The sequence below is a fragment of the Mobula birostris genome, chromosome 4 (genome assembly GCF_030028105.1).
Source record: "Mobula birostris isolate sMobBir1 chromosome 4, sMobBir1.hap1, whole genome shotgun sequence".
Taxonomy (NCBI): domain Eukaryota; kingdom Metazoa; phylum Chordata; class Chondrichthyes; order Myliobatiformes; family Myliobatidae; genus Mobula; species Mobula birostris.
In genome coordinates, this window is record NC_092373.1 from 10,557,819 (window position 1) to 10,574,113 (window position 16,295).

Genomic DNA, 16,295 nt, shown 5'->3' on the forward strand with positions numbered 1-16,295 from the left:
GCATGGGTAGTTAATGTGAAGTCCCTTTAGACATCATCTGTTTCTTTGTATTAATCTCCGGTTTCAATAAGATGATGTAGCATTTAGGTACAAAAATACAAACTAGCAGACCGAAGCTTGATGCCCAAATAGCGAACACTTCAACAGCCACGGTGTACTTCCCTGGAGAGCTCACATAGGCTGGAATGAAAGTTATCCAAACAGCCGAAAAGATCAGCATGCTGAAGGTGATGTATTTGGCGTCATTAAAACTATCTGGGAGTTTCCGGGCAAGGAATGCAAACACCAAACACACAGTGGACAACAAAGCAATATAAACCGAGACAAAGTAAAAGGCTGTCAATGAGCCCACGTCACATTCCAGAATAATGATGTCTCTGTAATGGCTCATGTTTTTCAGGGGGTAGGGAGGTGACACAGTTAACCAGACAGCACAAACTAAACCTTGCATAAAGGTAAGAAGGAAGACGCCCACGCGTTGTTTTACAGGTCCGAACCAGTTCATTACACGGCTATTGGGTTGATTTGCTTTGAAAGCAACCACGACAAGGATGGTTTTGCCTAGGATGCAGGAAATGCAGAGAACGAACAGAATTCCGAAAGCGGTGCGGCGCAAAATGCACGACCAACTGGATGGCTTTCCTATGAAGGTGAGTGAGCAAATGAAGCAAAGCAGCAGGGCGAAGAGAAGTAGAAAGCTCAGTTCGGAGTTATTCGCTTTGACCATGGCAGTTTCCCGATACCGGTAGAAAATGGCAGCAATGACCAACGTAAAGCACACTCCCACGAGAGCAAGCGTCGCTAATATAAACCCAAGACCGTCTCCAAATGAAAGGAACTCAACCTTCTTGAGTACACATTGTGTTTTTGCCTGATTAGTCCAGTATTCCGATGGACATTTGATGCAATCTGTGGAATCTGGAAAATAATTATCATATATGAAATTATGTCAGTACAGAACTGCGGAATTGAGGGACATAGCTTTGCATCTCAGCACTTACCAGTGGCATTGCTGATCTCTCCATCGGCACACTTTGCACAGTTAAAGCAACATACTGGCTGCCCTTTCCGACTGACTTTTCTTGTTCCAGGAAGACATGGTTCTGAGCAAACAGCTCGTGGGATCTGAAGAAACCGAAAACATCCTGAGAGTATTCATTGTATGTGTCAATAAAACTGCTGAGCATGCTGAACAGCTGACATAAATCCTTACAAATGAGATTGACAAGCCAGAGAAAGCTAACTGTCCAGTGAATATCGAACTGAGATAATTCTGGAGAATATGATATGTGAGATATGTGAATCCATAAAAGATGAATATTAGAATGGATACTTTGAGTCTTGAGAACAGAATGTGCATCGCCTGATAGCAGAGGTGTTCAAGTTCGGACTTCAAAATCAGGAATGATTCGCCTGGAATAAATGAGTAAGGAGCAGTATACGATCACAGTTCAATACATTCCCAAAAGAAGGATGCATCTATAGTTCTACTAATCCCCGAGAGAAACAGAACCAACCTGTCAGAAATGCACCTTACATTGCATAAACCTCGGGAATTATCGACATAGAATAAAATTGCTTTATCTGCAATATAACATGAAATATAAAGATAGACCTCTAAAGCACAGTAGTAGGTCCTTCGTGCGGAGTCATTGATCTGCCTCATCCCATCGACCATCACCCGGATCATAGCCCTCCATAAACCTGCCACCCATGTAAAGTATCTCGTCATTTTTCACTTAAAAGTTGATATCGAACCCGCATCCACCAATTGCGCTGCAGGTCGCTCCACACCCTAACCACCATCTCTGCGCAGAAGGTCCCCTTCATGTTCACCTTAATCATTCCACTTATCATCTTGAACCCAAGACATCCAGTTGTAGTCTCACCCAAATTCATTGAAATAAGCCTGCTTTTATTTCCCCTCTCACTTCGGCCTCATAGGTTTTTTTCTTTATATATCCAGCAACACTCCTTTCAGTCTTCTCTGTTCCAGGAAATAATGTCTGAACCTTTTCAAATTTTCCCGAATACGCAGATTCTCAAGTCCGCGGAGCATACTTGTAAAACTTTTCTTCACTCTCTTAAACCTATTCATTTCTATACTGTGTGCAGATGATTATAATGCACACAATATTCCAAATTCGGCCACACCAACATCTTTCACAATTTTTAAATAGAATCAAACTTACGCACTAAATATATTGATTTATGAAGCCCAGTGTGCCAAAGGCTTTCTTTGTGACCCTATTTACGCGTGACTTCACGCTCAAGGAGCTAGGGATCTATCTTCCCAGATTCCCAGATCTCCTTTCTAAAGGTTCATTTTATTGTCAATGTGTGCATAAGTCATACAACTTTGATATTTGTCTACTCCGGGGTAGCTATTAAATACAGAAAGACCATGGATGTTATTGGAAAAATAGCATCAACTACGGCCTCACCTCGTCAGCAGCCATGAAAAAAGTAACGATGCACGCAGACCACAAACGTCTCCACCGCCTGCAGCAAAGGAGCCACAAAACAATCAGCGATCCTCTGCACAGAATAATTCCCGATGCCTCACTCGCAGAAAGGAACTGCGACCGTAGCACCAAATCCCCAGCTCTCACTTACAAACAACAAAATGAACGGATCACCCACCCGCCAATGGTCCACAAAAATAAAAACGCCGAAAATCTGAAGGAAAGCAATGTACAGTCCAATAATCATATGAATCTCAGAACATGGAAAACAAATTTTCGTTGCATACGAGGAGAGCAGCGGTACGAACTCAGAGCTTATGTAAAAAATCATGATCGACCTGGGTTTTAACGCCGCGCACCTGGGACCGACCGATCCGATTCGCCTGCCGACTGTGTGACGCCAAGCCATCGTACAGTCTTCTGCATTAACCTCAATACTTTAATATTCCTCGCCGCTTCCACAGAAGTCAGTCGTGATCCCGTGTATCATTTCTGGTCTTTTCTAGGAGTCGGTTTGTGTTTTTGCACCTTTTCGTCCCTCCCGTCTCTGATCTCCACGATACATCTCTTCTGATCCCGTAATCAATAAATTTCTTAACACTACAGCTCGACCCCACCTCAACACCTCTGAGCCACAGAACCAGTCTGATAGCCAGACAATAGCCAAAGGGGTACGCATATAACCTCTCTCCCCGCCTGATTTTCACTCATTATCTGTGTCCCGCACCTTGCTGTAACTACCTCCCTGCTGGCATTGTATATCAACCTCTGAGCTTCTCGTCTGATCCGTAGTTCATCCGGTTCCAGCTCCAACTTCGTAACACGGCCTGTTAAAACTACAGCGGGATCCGCCTCTTGAATCATAGTATTCAGATCTCTCTGCGTTCCCACATCCCACAGGAGCGGCATTCCATTATCCTGTTTGACTTTTCCAGCGCTTTAAGTGTGCAGGATGAAAGAAAAAAGTAAATAACGAAAATTACCCTCCATTAATGGCCTACGCCACTCACCGGCGAAGCCTCAAAGAACGAAGGCCTCAACACCGAAACCTAACACTGACCTGTTCATACAACGGCCGCTATTCTTAAGCCGAGTTTCTCTAAACAAGTGCAACATTATACACAATCCAGTTTCTCTTCGGGCACTACAGCCGGCAAAAGAATACGAATATACCTGCTCTCTTTTTAAATGTCACCAATATTCCAGGGATGTCATATATATGCAAGGCTTGCACCTATTTTACATTTCGCTTACGTAGAAGAAGACCAAACTTTATTTTGGCTCGTGCTAGATTTTAACCGAGTCTTCGATTCAATGCAGGTCAAAACAGGCATTCAGAGTTTGCCAGAAATGTAAATGTTTGAAATATGTTGCTTAATAAGCACCAGGCAAAGAAGAGAGGTGCACCTGAGACTGCAAAGTTTGCAGTCAGGAGTACGATATCTGATGTAAAAACAAAAAGGTAAGGCTGACATCAGTGGAAAGTAAGTCATTGGAAGGTATTCTAAGAGACCCGAAACCGTATATAAGTATTCTGATATACAGGTAATGGTTAGAGGGAGTCAACTTCGATTTATGCGTGGCAGGCCATCTCTAGAATTTTTCAGGAAGTTACCAGGAAGGCAAGACAGGGGATGTTGTCTGCAAGGATTTCAGCAAGGCAAATAACAAGGTCCGCTTGAAAGGTTGGTGAAGATTCGGTCGTTCGGCATTCGAGATCGGTAATAAATTATCGTCACGGGAGAAGCCATAGCGTTGAAATAAATGATTGTCTCTATAGGCGATTTTGTGGACGCAGTCCAGAGACCCGGATGGTAGTTTGCCTCCCTGGTGCCAGGGTCCGGGATATTTCTGATCGTGTCCAAGATATCCTGAAGTGGGAGGGTGAGGAGCCAGAGGTCGTGGTACATATAGGTACCAACGACATAGGTAGGAAAAGGGATAAGGTCCTGAAAGGAGAATATAGGGAGCTAGGAGGGGAGTTGAGAAAAAGGACCGCAAAGGTAGTAATCTCGGGATTACTGCCTGTGCCACGCGACAGTGAAAGTAGGAATGCGATGAGGTGGAGGATAAATGCGTGGCTGAGGGATTGGAGCAGGGGGCAGGGATTCATGTTTTTGGATCATTGGGACCTCTTTTGGCGCAGGCGTGACCTGTACAAAAAGGACGGGTTACACTTGAATCCTAGGGGGACTAATATCCTGGCAGGGAGATCAGCAGGGGCTACTGAGATGACTTTGAACTAGAATGGTTGGGGGGTGGGAATCAAATTAAAGAGGCTAGGCGTGAGGAGGTTAGTTCACAACAGGGGGATGGGAACCAGTGCAGAGAGACAGAGGGGTGTAAAGTGAGGGTAGAAGCAAAAAGTACTAAGGAGAAAAGTAAAAGTGGCAGGCCGACAAATCCAGGGCAAGCATTAAAAAGGGCCACTTTTGAGCATAATTATATAAGGGCTAAGAGAGTTGTAAAAGAGCGCCTGAAGGCTTTGTGTGTCAATGCAAGGAGCATTCGTAATAAGGTGGATGAATTGAAAGTGCAGATTGTTATTAATGATTATGATATAGTTGGGATCACAGAGACATGGCTCCAGGGTGACCAGGGATGGGAGCTCAACGTTCAGGAATATTCAATATTCAGGAGGGATAGACATGAAGGAAGGGGAGGTGGGGTGGCGTTGCTGGTTAAAGAAGAGATTAACGCAATAGAAAGGAAGGACATAAGCCGGGAAGATGTGGAATCGATATGGGTAGAGCTGCGTAACACTAAGGGGCAGAAGACGCTGGTGGGAGTTGTGTACAGGCAACCTAACAGTAGTAGTGAGGTCGGAGATGGTATTAAACAGGAAATTAGAAATGTGTGCAATAAAGGAACAGCAGTTATAATGGGTGACTTCAATCTACACGTAGATCGGGTGAACCAAATTGGTAAAGGTGCTGAGGAAGAGGATTTCTTGGAATGTATGCGGGATGGTTTTTTGAACCAACATGTCGAGGAACCAACTAGAGAGCAGGCTATTCTGGACTGGGTTTTGAGCAATGAGGAAGGGTTAATTAGCAATCTTGTCGTGAGAGGCCCCTTGGGTAAGAGTGACCATAATATGGTGGAATTCTTCATTAAGATGGAGAGTGACATAGTTAATTCAGAAACAAAGGTTCTGAACTTAAAGAGGAGTCACTTTGAAGGTATGAGACGTGAATTAGCTAAGATAGACTGGCAAATGACACTTTAAGGATTGACGGAGGATATGCAATGGCAAGCATTTAAAGGTTGCATGGATGAACTACAACAATTGTTCATCCCAGTTTGGCAAAAGAATAAATCAAGGAAGGTAGTGCACCCGTGGCTGACAAGAGAAATTAGGGATAGTATCAATTCCAAAGAAGAAGCATACAAATTAGCCAGAGAAAGTGGCTCACCTGAGGACTGGGAGAAATTCAGAGTTCAGCAGAGGAGGACAGAGGGCTTAAGTAGGAAGGGGAAAAAAGATTATGAGAGAAAACTGGCAGGGAACATAAAAACGGACTGTAAAAGCTTTTATAGATATGTAAAAAGGAAAAGACTGGTAAAGACAAATGTAGGTCCCCTGCAGACAAAAACAGGTGAATTGATTATGGGGAGCAAGGACATGATAGACCAATTGAATAATTATTTTGTTTCTGTCTTCACTAAGGAGGACATAAATAATCTTCCAGAAATAGTAGGGGACAGAGGATCCAGTGAGATGGAGGAACTGACCGAAATACATGTTAGTAGGGATGTGGTGTTAGGTAAATTGAAGGGATTGAAGGCAGATAAATCCCCAGGGCCAGATGGTCTGCATCCTAGAGTGCTTAAGAAAGTAGCCCAAGAAATAGTGGATGCATTAGTGATAATTTTTCAAAACTCGTTAGATTCTGGACTAGTTCCTGAGGATTGGAGAGTGGCTAATGTAACTCCACTTTTCAAAAAAGGAGGGAGAGAGAAACCGGGGAAATTATAGACCGGTTAGCCTAACGTCGGTGGTGGGGAAACTGCTGGAGTCAGTTATCAAGGATGTGATAACAGCACATTTGGAAAGCGGTGAAATGATCGGACAAAGTCAGCATGGATTTGTGAAAGGAAAATCATGTCTGACGAATCTCATAGAATTTTTTGAGGATGTAACTAGTAGAGTGGATAGGGGAGAACCAGTCGATGTGGTATATTTGGATTTTCAAAAGGCTTTTGACAAGGTCCCACACAGGAGATTAGTGTGCAAACTTAAAGCACATGGTATTGGGGGTAAGATATTGGTGTGGGTGGAGAATTGGTTAGCAGACAGGAAGCAAAGAGTGGGAATAAACGGGACGTTTTCAGAATGGCAGGCGATGACTAGTGGGGTACCGCAAGGCTCAGTGCTGGGATCCCAGTTGTTAACAATATATATTAATGACTTGGATGAGGGAATTAAATGCAGCATCTCCAAGTTTGCAGATGACACGAAGCTGGGTGGCAGTGTTAGCTGTGAGGAGGATGCTAAGAGGATGCAGGGTGACTTGGATAGGTTGGGTGAGTGGGGAAATTCATGGCAGATGCAATTTAATGTGGATAAATGTGAAGTTATCCACTTTGGTGGCAAAAATAGGAAAACAGATTATTATCTGAATGGTGGCCGATTAGGAAAAGGGGAGGTGCAATGAGACCTGGGTATCATTATACACCAGTCATTGAAAGTGGGCATGCAGGTACAGCAGGCGGTGAAAAAGGCGAATAGTATGATGGCATTTATAGCGAGAGGATTCAAGTACAGGAGCAGGGAGGTACTACTGCAGTTGTACAAGGCCTTTGTGAGACCACACCTGGAGTATTGTGTGCAGTTTTGGTCCCCTAATCTGAGGAAAGACATCCTTGCCATAGAGGGAGTACAAAGAAGGTTCACCAGATTGATTCCTGGGATGGCAGGACTTTCATATGAAGAAAGACTGGATGAACTGGGCTTGTACTCGTTGGAATTTAGAAGATTGAGGGGGGACCTGATTGAAATGTATAAGATCCTAAAGGGATTGGACAGGCTAGATGCAGGAAGATTGTTCCCGATGTTGGGGAAGTCCAGAACGAGGGGCCACAGTTTGAGGATAGAGGGGAAGCCTTTTAGGACCGAGATTAGGAAAAACTTCTTCACACAGAGAGTGGTGAATCTGTGGAATTCTGTGCCACAGGAAACAGTTGAGGCCAGTTCATTGGCTATATTTAAGAGGGAATTAGATATGGCCGTTGTGGCTACGGGGGTCAGGGGGTATGGAGGGAAGGCTGGGGCGGGGTTCTGAGTTGGATGATCAGCCATGATCATAATAAATGGCGGTGCAGGCTCGAAGGGCCGAATGGCCTACTCCTGCACCTATTTTCTATGTTTCTATGTTTCTATAACCCGGTCGTCTGTGAATACTGATGTCCCATAGGGACCGGTGCTGTTTCCTGAATCCTTAACATTTATTTCAACCATATGGAAGTTCATGTGGATCAGCAAACTGCGGATGACATCGGGATTGTGCCTGTAGTGGACAACAAGGTAGACGGTCAAAGCTTACGCGGAATATGGAAAAGCCGCAGAAATTGTCAGAAAAATGGCAGATGTAATTTCATATAGGACCGGCTGGTGGTGTAGTGGCATCAGCACTGGACTTCAAGGCAGATGTTCCTGCGTTCAAACACAGCCGGGTATCGACCTAGGAAGCAGCGGTTCCTGCGCGGAAGAAAAACCTTCAAACTACTTAGTATCCTGCCACAAAAACCTAATGAATTCTCGGGTTCATGAGTTCATGAGGAGTCAGACTCGACTTTCTGACTGAACAACAACATTTAATGGAAACAAGGGTGAGGTGTTACATTATGGGAGTACAAACCAGGGTAGGACTTACACGTGACAAGTAGGGCACTATGGAGTGCGCTAGAACAGTGGAATCTGGAAATACAGATCTATAATTCGTGGCCGCAGAGGTCGATAGGACCATAAGTAGAAGGCGTGGCACATTGGCTCGAAATCAAATTACTGAGTAATTTGGGGTATCCTGGGCAGATTTAGTGAGCTCCCTACAGGAAAGATATAAGATTGAAAGAGTACAGGGAAAACTTACGAGGATGTTACCTGGAATTGAATTTTAGAGAAATATTGAATAGGGTAGCACTGTAGGTGAACTATGGGATTAATAGATTTGTGGCTAAATATCCCGATGATACAAAGATAGGTGGAGGAGCGGGTGGTATTGAGGAAAGAGAACCTGCAGAGAGACTTAGACAGTTTAGGTGAATGAGGAAAGAAGTGGCAAATGAAATACAATGTTGGAAAGCGTCAGGGCATGCACTATGGTGAAAGAAATAAACGGGCAGACTATTACTTAGATGGGAAGAGAATACAAAACGCAGAGATGCAAAGGGCCTTTGGAATCCTTGTGCAGGATACCCGAAAGGTTAACATCGAGGTTGAGTCGGTGCTGAAGAAGGCATTCATTTCTAGAGGTATAGAATGTAAGAGCAGGGATGTGATATTGAGGCTCCATAAGGCAGTCCTGAGACCACACGGAGTACTGTGGGCATTCTTGGGCTCCATATTTTAGAAATGATATACTGACATTGGAGACTGTTCAGAGAAGATTCACGAGAATGATTCCAGGAATGAAAGCTTTACTGTATGAAGAGTGTCTGACATCTCCTGGGCCGTAGTTCCTGGAGTTTACGAAATGAGGGGAGTCTCATAGAAACATTCCGAATATTAAAAGGCCTGAACAGATTAGATATGGAACAGTTATTCCCCATGGTAGGGGGCGCCTTGCACAAGGGGGCACTGATTCAGGATTGAAGGACGACCATTTAGAACAGAGATGCGAAGAAATTACTTTAATCAGAAGGTGGTTAATCTGTAGAATTTGTTGCCACGAGCGGCTGTGGATTTAAAGCATTGTATGCATTTAAAGCACTGATATAATAGTTCTTGATTAGATTCGAGCAGGTTTTATTTCGCACTAGGATGTGACACTAGAACAAGAGATCATGCGTTAAGGGTGTAAGGTGAAATGTTTAAGGGGGATATGAGTGGCGTTTTCTTCACTCAGAAATTGGTGAGAGTTTTGGCAAAGCGTACCAGCGGAATTGTTGGATGCAGGTTTGATTTCAAGATTTAAGAGAATTTTGGAAATGTACATTGATGGGAAATTATTGGAGGTCTATAATCTGTGTGCTGCTTAATGCGATTAGGTGGCATTATTGTTCAAAACAGACCAGATAGTCCATTTGTCCTGTCACTGTGTTGCACTGTTCTGTGGCCTTATGCCCCTAAACTCTACAAAGCCAAAATTGTGTTAAACAACAATGTTTTCACGTTACTAATTATTGCTGTGTGAAGAGAAGTAGAATGTAGAGTCACTCTAGCACAATGTAATATAAGATTTGCCCATTAATATCTTTGCGCGTGTCGCACCATTCAGATTGCACATAGCCGATCTCCCCGGCCTGAAATCCCATTTTTTAACCAGTTCTGCTTCATACTGAAATCCTTCCAAATATATATCTAACTACATCTTAAGAATAATCATTAATCTGGCCCTCAGCACCATCAATGGAAGAAAATGCCAGATATTCACAAACATATCAGAAAAGGAAAAGCTATGCATCTCAGTTTGAAATGAAAAGCGTCTTACCACGAGTATATGCAAATATTCAGCGAATTTCAGCATCTATCCTCAGCATATCAGCAATATATGTTTCTACAATAGGAACATGGAAACATAGAAAACCTACAGGACAATACAGGCCCTTCGGCCCACAATGCTGTTCCGCACATATACGTACTGTAGAAATTACATAGTGTTACCCATAGTACTTTATTTTTCTAAGCTCCAGGAGATCGTATCCGACTCCACCACCGTCGGCGGCAGGCCATTCCACGCACTCACTACGCTCTGCATAAAAAACTTATCCCTGACATCTCCTCTTTACTTGCAAACACCTTATAACTGTACCTTTTCGTGTTAGCCATTTCGGCCTGGGAGAAATCTTATGACTACCCACACGATCAATATCTCTCATCATCTTATACACCTCTATCAGATCAGTACTTACCCTCCGCCTCACCAAGGAGAAACGGCCGAGTACACGCAACCTATTCTCATAAGGCATGCTCCGTAATCCAAGCAACATTCTTGTAGATCTCCTCTGCACCCTTTCTATAGTTTCCACATCCTTCCTGTAGCGAGTTGACCGGAACTGAGCATAGTACTCCAAGTGGAGTCTGACCAGGGTCTTATATAGCTGTAACATTACCTTTCAGCTCTGAAACTCAATCCCACGGTTGGTGAAGGCTAATACACCGTCTGCCTTCTTAACCACTGAGTCAACCGGCGCAGCAGCTTTGAATGTCCTACGGACTCGGATCCCAAAATCGCTCTGATCCTCTACACTGCCAAGAGTCTTACCATTAATACTGCCATCATATTTGACCTACCAAACTGAAACAACTATATCACCCATATCCCAGGCATGCAAATATTTTCTATTTCGCAAGCATATATACATGGGAAAAGAAACCCATACCGTATTTCCAGTCGTGCTAAACATGATTTCCTCGACATTCAGCGTTAGTTCGTGGCCTGGCAGAGCCGAACCGTCATAATATCCGACATTTACAATGTCGACGCTGCCCTTGAAATTCGTTTGTATGTTCACGAAGTCGTACCTTGGCACCGGGTCACCATTTTCATCAAAATATAAGGTTTCTCCCGTCTTCGCTGTGAAATTAACCGTGCGTAGGTAGTGCAGGAACTGGGGCGGGGTGGGGTAAGAGGTGAAAAAAGAGTGACCATTGTTTAAACGGGGCGCGGGGTTCGGTCCATGTAAATCAAGACATACAAACTTCCCGTAGACGTCAATGATGGAAACGTGCTGCATTAGTACCACGTAAAGAAAAGGTTTATATTTCACACTGGTGATGATTGAATCCGGAGTGAAAAGTGAAGTAACAGAAAGTACGGGAAGTGGTCTTTAGCGGGTCACGCCCCACTTGTAACTGGAATTGAATCGACCATCCGTTTACCTCCACAGATAGTACCTGACCCGCGGAGTTCCTCCAGCAATTTGTTAATCGTCATTGAATTGGATACACGTCGAAATATAACGAGCAAATTTGTCAGGAGCGATGAGGGTGACTACCATATAAACATATAACTATATCACTATTACAGCACGGAAGCAGGCGATCTCGGCTCTTCTAGTCCGTGCCGAACGCTTACTATCACCTAGTCCCACCGACCAGCACTCAGCCCATAACCCTCCATTCCTTTCCTGTCCATATATCTATCCAACTTAACTTTAAATGACAACATCGAACCTGCCTCAACCACTTCTGCTGGAAGCTCGTTCCACACAGCTACCACTCTCTGAGTGAAGAAGTTCCCCCTCAGGTTACCCCTAAACTTTTGCCCTTTAACTCTCAATTCATATCCTCTTGTTTGAATCTCCTCCACTCTCAATGGAAAAAGCCTATCCACGTCGACTCTATGTAACCCTCTCATAATTTTAAATACCTCTATCAAGTCCGCCCTCAACATTCTAGGCTCCAAAGAATAAAGATCTAACTTGTTCAATATTTCTCTGTAACTTAGGAGATGAAACCCAGGAAACATTTTAGTAAATCTCCTCTGTACTCTCTAAATTTTATTGACATATTTCCTATAATTCGCTGATCAGAACTGTACACAATACTCCAAATTTGGCCTCACCAATGCCTTATACAATTTCAACATTACATCCCAACCACTATACTCAGTGCTCTGATTTATAAAGGCCAGCGCACTACGGAATTATTATACTTGCCGTGGATAACCTGGTAAAAATTGGGAGCTATAGCTCGAAGGTAAAGACTTAAACTCGTCCTCTAGGCCTGCACGCGAGAGCGAATTAAAAGGCGAACAGCCGTTTTCGAATGTTAGATTGTGCCTCTTCACCACCAGCGAAAGCACGGGAAAATTTCCACGCGCATTTACTCTCCGAAAGGAAGAGATTTGTAACAGTACACTCGTCAAATTTTATCCTTCAGCAAATATCTCCGCAAACGATCCAAGCACGAATAACACTGTTATTGGGAAATACTGCATCTCTATACATTAGCTGCTCTATTCGGCACTTACCAATATACTGACGTGCTCTGCATTTGGAAACATACCCTGAGAAAAAAAAGGTGTGGTCGCCACAAATAGAATTTGTTGGCAACACATAGTCCTCCGCAGTTGATTACACGCTCAGAAAGATCGAAGGATATGAGCCGCAGACTGCAAACATACCTTGCCGCGCTGACATTTACGTGTTGACTTTGCAAAATGAAATGCAGGCCTACCTGCCAAGACTCGAAATTTGCAATATGCGAACACGTGTTATTCATAAAGGGTCCATTCCCTTCGACACAGGTTAACAGATCATGGAGTGCGTGAGCGATGGAGTAGACCGCTGTATACACGTGGTATGAACTCCCGTCCATTATCGCTGGAAGATAGTTATTTTCTATCCCTTTTATCTGCTCCTTACCAGTGCATTGCCGGACGTGACCTGAAGAGTTCCCCGGGCTTGTGCTGTTTTCGACGTTCAACGAGCAGGTGAATAAAGTTTCCCAAAACTCCCTTACCAAAATGTTACCAGGAAACTTGGAAGGATTGACGTTATGAAGATAATCTCTGAGATGATCTATCTCTATACTCCGTGTAGCCGGACCGATTGCCCCGGTAAGATAAATTCCTCTTTCTTTAGGTGGGAGTAAATTTTTGGTAATCCACGCCTCACTTCCAATCCATTGTATGCCGGCTACATTTTGCCGCCAAATTTCATTCAATAAAATTCGCATATCAGCACTGTGGACAAAAGCAACTACCACTTTAGTAGACGCCTGTTTAATCACCTGGACGATTTTACTGATTTTTTCAGGCGGGTCGGTCCTGTAAAATGATTCAGAGTAGGCAATGCAAACCCCGAACTTTTCCACATGTTCCACAAATCCTTGCATTCCGAAATGGCCATAATCGGTGTTACTTCTAATGGTTCCAATCCAAGTCCAGCCAAAGGTTCTCACCAGTTCGGCGAGGAGTTTGGACTGGTATTGATCGCCGGGGATAGTTCTGAAAAACGTGGGATATTCTTTCTTATCGCTGAGGCAGGAGCAGGTAGAATAGTAACTAACCTGTAGAAAAGAGAAACTGATGAAAACCTGGATCCAGTTTTTAACTGTATTAGACTGATATAACTCTAGAGGTTCACGTTAATTGTGTTATGTATCTACATAGCTCTAATACTGAAAACAAAACATGAAGAATAGACAAAATACATAACCTGGATTCCTGACATAATTTACAACGTACCATACACTATTTACTTATTGCTTTGGTAATAAAGCTCCCGTTAGACACATCAGAATCATTGCATTAATTTCTGACGTTCTATTATAGAACCTAGACGAGGCTTCGTAGGAGGTGTATAAGAAGTTTAATGGTTATTGCCTGGGTTATGGGATATGCGCTATAAGGAATATCTGTACAAATGTGGTTGTTTTCCGTGAAGAGCTGAATCTGAGGAGAGTCCTAATTGAAGTTTATGAGAAGCGTGGACATAATAGACTAACAGTATCTTCCTTCCTACTTTCAAATTCGTAATGCCGGATTGCAGACATATAAGTTGAGTGGGACTATGCTTAATATAAATTTGCCGGTCATTTTCTTTTTTACCCAGAGAATGAGGGTGCGTGCTATGCGCTGGCCAGGATTGTGGCTTAGGTAAATACGACAACCGATAAAGAGACTCGCGAATGCGCATAGAATAGAGTGATCTAGACAATGTGGACAAAGGGACAAGTTTAGATAGTCACTTAATTGACAATGAAAGTAGCTCGGCAGAACATTATTGGGCCGAGGGTTTTGATTCTTAGCTGAACTCCGTGTGCTGTCTTCTAAAGCAACCAAATTTACAAAGGCTAAGTTGAATGTTTTTTTAGATTATTACTATGAATGGCGCACAACGTTTTGGCTGTCTCCGCAATCTTCAACCTATTACGCAAACCAGAGCAGTAAGATATAGAGAGCGAACTGTGGCACTTTCAGCAGCCTCCTCCCACCGCACCATGCCTTCCACGCTGATGAATCTATGGGAGCATAGAAACATAGAAACACAGAAACCCTACAGCACAATACAGGCCCTTCGGCGCACAGAGCTGTGTCGTACATGTCCTTACATTAGAAATTAATACCGATACCGATAGAGTCCGATACACTTTGGCACCAGAGATTTCTCAGGATGCCGGTTAGTGCTGAGGTCACGGCAGGACAGTCTTAGGGGCTCTATTTCCAGATTTGTCCTCCTGGTTTACTCCTGAAGCCTTCCCATGAGTGGGTATAACCTCCAGGCAGCGGACGTTTGAGTTTTCCTTCTCCTAGATGAGCTGCTACACACGGCTAACGAGCTCTATCTGCCCGATCCGACTGGTTTGATGTTTCCCGTAACCCGCGTTTTCCCTATCTCTGTTACGAGTTGCTAAGCCATACGTCACAGTTAGGAGCTGGGGGTGTTTGCTAGAGGTTATTTGAGATACAGATACATTTAATGCGTGGTGCGAGCTTAACTCCAATACCTCCCCGTCTATAACAACCGAAACCGAACTCTGCTGAGAATCCATAACATAAAATAGTATAGCCAGTGAATTTCAACGAGGATAAAATCCCAATATACGAAATAACTTTTCTTATTTTGTAGTATCCTAAATTAAGACTTCTCACTATTTCAACTCAGTTCTGACTTGAGACCGTATGCTTTTGCCCTTGCTAATGAGAAGATGGTACCGGGCATAATAAAAATGCATTCAACTATTTGACACATTACCAGTGGAATTCCAAATGATCCCATTGTCCTTGCGGTTACGATGGAGCTTGTAGAAATATCGCATCCAACAATGGCAACGACGTTGGAAGAGCCTCTGCATTCAAGGTATTCAACTGATTCTTCTTCGCCATTGATCAAAGCGAGCGCTGCGTTCGAGGCGATCGCGAAGGACGAGCAATCGTCGTGGATCTGATACCCGAGTGTGATTCCCGGGAGGAGATTCTCATTCTGGTTTATTTCGTCAATGGCAAAAATCATTGTCTGCACCAGTCGGAATTGTTCAAATTCAAAACTGTGGAATAAACGTAAGATGAAGTGATGAGAGTCTTCAGGGTCGCATTTCAACAAGATATTGCGTCAAGATTTAAAATGTAAACGTTTTCTTGTTGTCGATAAAAGACGCACACCACACTGATCTCGGCACGGGACGCACATTTTATCCCTATCATTTCGCCACCTACTTGCTGTAAATATCAGACATGCCTCATTTCACATTAAACAGGAGTCAACACACCCCACAAGGAGGGGCTCAAGATGAACCATATTTCTCGTTACAGTCGACCTCACAGGCACTCGAATAACTAGATCAAAGAAATGTTCGGATGCTTCCTTCAGTGGTTTTGTATTCTGGGGGCGCTGATTGGAATTCACATCGACCCAAACTATAGCAATTAAAAGTATGGGTGGGCGGACACATAATAACTCTAATATAAATGTAGTTTGCAATCTGCCGTAATTTCCCGCGATAGTTCTGAAATTAGAGCTGCCTGATTTTACTTCAATATAAGTACACATGTACATTGCACACTTCAGAACAGCAATATGATCGTGTGGAACAGGAATATGATATCATGTCGAACTAATTGTACTGGTTATTACATGCCGAATTAAACCAACCCTCTGGCCCCTCTGCCATTATGTACCTAGCTCTGAAGAAGCTAAATAATTTGGTCAACGGATTACAGT

The 16,295-nt window shown here is 43.5% G+C and overlaps 1 protein-coding gene across 1 annotated transcript; it reads right to left on the reverse strand.

Moving 5' to 3' along the window:
- Positions 1–10: 10 nt before the first annotated feature.
- Positions 11–15,614, reverse strand: LOC140196979 (extracellular calcium-sensing receptor-like). The gene is made up of 5 exons (XM_072256914.1): positions 15,330–15,614; positions 12,808–13,641; positions 11,010–11,357; positions 1,002–1,125; positions 11–918 (listed from the first exon to the last, which is right to left on the reverse strand). The coding sequence occupies exons 1-5, from the start codon at positions 15,585–15,587 to the stop codon at positions 11–13; spliced, it is 2,472 nt and encodes an 823-aa protein (XP_072113015.1). The 5' UTR covers positions 15,588–15,614.
- Positions 15,615–16,295: the final 681 nt, after the last annotated feature.

Bases quoted from the DNA above. Each gene is read 5' to 3' on its own strand.
- LOC140196979 (XM_072256914.1), bottom strand. From the start codon at position 15,587: ATGATTTTTGCCATTGACGAAATAAACCAGAATGAGAATCTCCTCCCG. The intron at 11,358-12,807 runs GTAGGCCTGCAT...GTACTAATGCAG, and splicing joins CAAATTTCGAGTCTTGGCAG to CACGTTTCCATCATTGACGT. The intron at 919-1,001 runs GTAAGTGCTGAG...ATTATTTTCCAG, and splicing joins AGAGATCAGCAATGCCACTG to ATTCCACAGATTGCATCAAA.